Source organism: Volvox carteri, assembly GCF_000143455.1.
Source record: "Volvox carteri f. nagariensis unplaced genomic scaffold VOLCAscaffold_55, whole genome shotgun sequence".
In the NCBI taxonomy this organism is placed as follows: domain Eukaryota; kingdom Viridiplantae; phylum Chlorophyta; class Chlorophyceae; order Chlamydomonadales; family Volvocaceae; genus Volvox; species Volvox carteri.
In genome coordinates, this window is record NW_003307598.1 from 109,552 (window position 1) to 115,026 (window position 5,475).

At 58.8% G+C, this 5,475-nt stretch overlaps 1 protein-coding gene across 1 annotated transcript in view; it reads right to left on the reverse strand.

The window, feature by feature from the left end:
* The window catches only part of VOLCADRAFT_96746 (uncharacterized protein), a gene marked incomplete at both ends in the record, with an annotated part of 19,192 nt that overhangs the window by 5,074 nt on the left and 8,643 nt on the right, over window positions 1–5,475 (reverse strand). The window contains 9 exons of the mRNA XM_002955827.1: window positions 624–799; window positions 1,037–1,239; window positions 1,722–1,837; window positions 2,324–2,400; window positions 2,896–3,034; window positions 3,495–3,677; window positions 3,921–4,142; window positions 4,953–5,105; window positions 5,267–5,415. Of these exons, the coding sequence (XP_002955873.1) occupies window positions 624–799; window positions 1,037–1,239; window positions 1,722–1,837; window positions 2,324–2,400; window positions 2,896–3,034; window positions 3,495–3,677; window positions 3,921–4,142; window positions 4,953–5,105; window positions 5,267–5,415 (1,418 nt within the window). The remainder of the gene's footprint in view (window positions 1–623; window positions 800–1,036; window positions 1,240–1,721; window positions 1,838–2,323; window positions 2,401–2,895; window positions 3,035–3,494; window positions 3,678–3,920; window positions 4,143–4,952; window positions 5,106–5,266; window positions 5,416–5,475) is intronic.

The following is a 5,475-nucleotide window of genomic DNA, read 5'->3' on the forward strand; positions in this document are numbered from 1 at the left end:
ACTTGTGGGTTTGGGTGTGTTTGGGGGGGGGTGTAGTGGGTGGTAGTGGGGGGTTTTGAGGGGGGGTTGTAAAGATTGGGGGGGAGGTTGTAGGGGTTGAGGGGGGCATTGGAATTGCGGGTTGCAGGGCACGGGTGTCGGGAAAGGGGGGTTGAGGGGGGAACCACGTGAACGAGTGAAGCTGCTGCCACGGGGGGAAAGAGTGTTTCGCGGCCGATGTACGGGACGGTAGCAGACAACTGACCAGTCGGCGGTCGTGGAGAAGCAGTCCTCTCAGGGGGAGGGAGGAGGGGGAGAGGGCGTTGGGGAGGGACATGCCTGGGTGGATGGAGGGGCTGTCACTTTCTTCCCCCACTCCCACCCCCCCGGGTGGGGGGGGGCCGGGGCGGAGCGGTGGAAAGGGAGGAGAGCGCTCAGCCACGCCAAAGAGCTTCAGGGTTCAGTTGCGGGGCCGACCCAAGACGACGCGCGACAAAATCGCAATAGGTTTTTGATTGCATGCATGCGTGTATGTATGTATGTATGTATGTATGTATGTATGTATGTATGTATGTATGTATGTATGTATGTATGTATGTATGTATGTATGTATGCATGTGTGCGTACGTTTCGCCAGCACGTACCTTTTTATTACCCTTGCCTGTTGCGGCGGCCTTGTCCCCAGGACCCCCCGCTCCCGCCCCCAGAAAGCCCTCCCGCTGGAGCTCCAAGTACGCCCGGCGCTCCTCATCGTCGTCGGCCGCGGCGGTGGCGGCGGCGGCGGTGGAGCGGCGGCCCAGCGGCCGCAACAAACCGTAATCTGCAGTGAGGAACAATAGATATTACGTTGTATTAATTATATTATGTTATATAACATATATATTATATTATATTATAATTATACTTAATTATATTTATACAAAACAATGTGGTGTACTGGTAATATTTCCTACTACTAAACTTTTTCCCCTCCCTCCCCGCTCTTCCCCCCCCTCCCCTCCCCGCTCCCCTCCCCCCTCCCTCCCCCTCCTCCCTAAACCCTAACCCCTAACCCCACCTTCCGATGCAGGCCCCCAGTCCTTGTCCCGCTTCAGCGCGTCCAGCTGCCGCTGCAGGATGCCGCACGCTAGCCGCCGGGCGCTGGCGATCTTCTCATTGACGTTGAGACGCTGCACGCGGACGAAGTGGGCGTTGAAGCCCTCAGTGCCCTCCATGGCCGCCTGGGTAGCCAGCTTGCGAACCAGGTCGATGCGCCGCCACCTGAGGGTGCGTGTGTGTCGGGTGTGTGGAGTGGGAGCGCGAAAAATACGGGAGGGATGAAGTAACACGACCAAACAAACAAACAAACAACCAAAGGAAAGGCTTTTGGGGAAATTGGTTGATATGCGAAAGGGGGAAGGGGGTTGGAGTCAGGACGGGGAGAAAGGGTGAGAGTGGGTGTGAGGGGTTTCGGCGGGGTGGGGGAGGGGAAGTGCGGGTTTTCCTAGGATGGCGAGAACGTGGGATGAAAACACACACGCATACGTCTATGCACACGCAGCAAGGGGTTTTCAGAAAGTGATGTCCCCCCGGGATGGAGTTTGGGGTGGGGGTGAGGTGGGTGTTGGCGGGACGACAGCACACATACACACACGGGGCCTTCCAAGCTGCAGGCCCCCCTCTCCACACACACACACACCTACACAGACCCGGGCGGGGCGGCCTCTTCCCCCCCAACACACACACAGCTCCCCCCCACACACCTGTTAGTCATGGCATCAACGACGTCCTTCTTCACCCCCCACTGCATCAACATGCGCCCCGCCTCCTCGTGCCCCAGCTTGCGGAGATCCGCTTCCGTACCCGTGATGCTGCCCTCCTGGGGGGTTAGGAGGGCGACGTACAGACATACAGAGCGACAGATGGACACATGGACAGACCACCATGGAGATACGATCACACGTGACATACATACATGGATACGTGGGACATAATAACATACGGGAATTCTGCGGGAGGGGGGGGAGGGGAAGGTATTCCGGCCCTGCAACGCCCTCCACCTGCGAGGTATTCTATTTGTGTGTGTGCGTGTGTATGTGCGAGGGGGAAAGGGGGTTATGTGTGTGTGTGTGTTTTACCGAACTGAGCCTCGGAAAGGAAGTGGTGTGCGGATGTTTGAGGGTACCCCTGGACACGTTCTTCCTCCATCGCCACATCGTCACATCGTCACACACACACAGCCGCCAACTTAACCCCTACCCGTTGCTGCTAGCCCGCATCCATACCCTCTTCTCCCCGCAGGGCTCCCCCCAAGGTCCCCCCTCCTCATACACACATACACACGCACACGCATACACACACGCACCTGCGGCGGCTTATCCTTGAGGTCAGGCCGGGTCACCCGCTGCCAGTCCGCCTGAAAGCAAAGTCCGTAACCACGACCTGCGACCCCGGGGGGAAAGGGTGGGGGGGATGGGGGTGGGGGGGTGGAAAAGAGGGGAAGTCAGAGAGGGGGGAAAGGGGTTTTGAAGGTCATGGTGTCATGTGTATGTGTGCGTGTGTGTATGTGTGCGTGTGTGTATGTGCGTGTGTGTATGTGTGTGTACGTGTGCGGGGTTGATTCGGTGACGGGTAACAGCTCCTCCAAAGCGCGGATCAATCTATACCCCGTACGGCTTCGTAAGCTCTGCGCGCGTACGGCAACCTTGTAACACAGCCGGGTTTGCCTCCGCACGCCACCCTTTACTTCACTTCACTCCATGCCGCCCCCTTCCCGGAATTGATAGGGCCATCTAAAACCCATTCACTGCAGGTCTTTAACCCCTATCCCCCTTTTTCCCTTAACCCCCCAAACCCCCCCCCTCCCCTCCCCCCCCCCACCAAACCCTCCCCCTCCTGCCCCTTCTCCCCCCTTCCCCTCCCCCACCCCACCCCCACCAGTCGGGTCGAAGGGGCCCTCCACTCGTAGCCACGTGCTCCCCCGGGTGTCCCCCCGGGTGGCGGACGCGTAGGAGCCAGTAGTGACCCATGGGGCGGTGTTGACGGCCCAGTCGATCAGACGAAGAGCTGGACCCGCCTGCGGGTTGGAGGGGGGGGGGGATTGGACGCCGGGCGGCCCGGGGGGTGGGGAGTTGGGTTGGGTGTTTAGGAGGGGGTTGTGAGGCCGTCGGGGGATCAGTGGGTCACGGTGGACTTAAAAGAGTTTGAGAAAAGGTGTACGACAGCCTGCAAGCATGCAAAACAACCCCAACCCCCACGTACCCATATATTTCCCTCACCAGGGCTCAAAACATCTCTCATTTTGGAATACACTAACACACACGCGCAACGGGAAAAGGCGGGAAATTTCGAAAGGAAAAGACACGAAATACGCAGAAATACATAAAACAATCAAACAAACAAACAAACCATCACGAACACACACACACAAAAAAAACACGCACGTCAAAAATGCACGCATACGAAGACACGCACAAAACACACCTTCCCCTCCCTTTCTCCCCCCCCTTTTTACGCCTTCCCCCCCCCCTCCCCACCTTGGGATTCAGCTCCGCCAGCTGTCTGATGGCCGCCTGCCACCTTTCCGGCTCCATCCTCGCCACCGCCGTCAGCGCCTGCAGGTGCTGCAGTCCGAGACCCTTCAGCCGCAGCTCCGAAGACCGCATGGCCTCGTACGCACACACCACGTCCGGACGGAGCATCTCTCGGAGCTTAGCCTCCTGGGGGCCGCAGTAACGTTGGGGGGGGGAGGTAGGGAGGAGGTAAGCTCTCTGGGTAACGCAACCGCAACCGAGGTGTAACTAACTAACTAACCAACATGCATAAATACATGCAAAAAACAAAGAAAAAGCAAGATTTGGGGAATGAGAAAACACGAACATTGTACACCCACGCGGCTTTCCCCCCTTTCAACCCCAACATAACCCAACCCACACACACACAGACAGGCCATACACACGCACCTCCGTGACCGGCACCCCCTCCGGCAGCTCGTACTCAGGATTGTCCGACACCGCCACCACGCCGCCGTTGATCCCGTTCATTGCCGCTGTCGCCGCCGCGCCCTCCTTCTCCTTCAGACGACATCCGCACTCCTTTTCTAAGCGCGCGCGGATCTCGTCCCGCGGAATGTGGGGCAGCTGGTCAGCCACGTCCTTCAGGGCGATGGAGGGCTTGGCGTTGGGCTGTCGGGGATCGGGGGATGGAGGGGGGAAGTACGGCAGAGAGAAACGCGAGTGGACCAACTCATCCGGGGGTGGAGTGGGGGAATGTGTGTGTGTGTGTGGGTACGACTAAGCACAGACGATTGGCAAAAATGGGGGTGGGGGTGTTGGGGGGATGTGTGTGTGTGTGGAGGGGGGAAGTGATGGTTGGGGCGGGGGAGGTGGGGGTGTTGGGGGGGGGAGAACTGTGTGTGTGTGTGTGTGTTGGGTATGGGATTTTCATGGATGCATGTGGAAAGGACCGAGTAAATGGTGCGTTTTTGTGTTTGCAGTTGCGTCAGGGTGACGAGGAGAACATATTGAGGGGAGGGCCCGCGCGTGCGTGTGTATGTGTGTCCGTATATATGCATCGCTTTATGTTTGTTTATAGGTACTTAGGATGGACGAATACAGGGAGGGAGAGGTTCAGGAGAGCAACAACATCAACAGAGCAACAACAGCAACAGCAACAGCAACAGCAACAGCAGCAACGTCATCATCAGCAGCAGCAGCAACAATGTGTTTCGGTTCGGTCAGGGGCCCCAACGGTGCTCGTCGTTCTTCCTCAGGGGGAGCCGCCCACGCAGTGTATCCACCCCCTTGTCAACATCAGGAGCAGCAGCAGCAGCAGCAGCAGTAGAAGGGGACGGGGCCCACGGTGATATCATCAGCACACCGCCGCGGAGGCCGGGAGGCACCCTATGAACCCTCTCCCCTCTCTCCTCTCCTTCACCCCCACCCACCTCCAAAACCCCTCCCCCCTCCCCCCTCCCCCCTCCCCTACCCACTCACATGTCTAGTCCGCGCCCTCTGCAACGCTCGCGCAACCACCACAAAAATTCGATTGGAGTTGTAGTTTTTGATCCACTCGGTGTCCCACGGCTCCGGAACCCGCTCATGCGGGTGCTGCTGCCCAACCGTCAGAGTGCCAGTCAGCTCACGCAGCTGTGCGACGATTGTGGGGAAGACGGGGTTTAGGAGGGGAGGTTAGGAGGGGAGTTTGGGTGGGAGGGATGGGGAAGGGGAGGGATGGGGAAGGGGAGGGGTTGGGAGCGGGAAAAAAAACTAAGTAAAAGTCAGTGCGAGCCGCCTCCCGGCATACGTACGTGCAGTACACCGTTGCTCGTCCGTACGAGGAGGAAGTCGGACGTCCGCGGGTCGTGCGGGGCCGCCGGCGCCTTGAACATGTGCGTGTCGACACACATGGCGGTGTGGCCCGGAGGTAAAACCGTGTAGAAGGGGGTGTTTTCGGGGCCTGGGGAAAGGGGGGGGGGGGAAACNGGGGGGGAAGGATGAGATGAGCCAATGAGAAAAG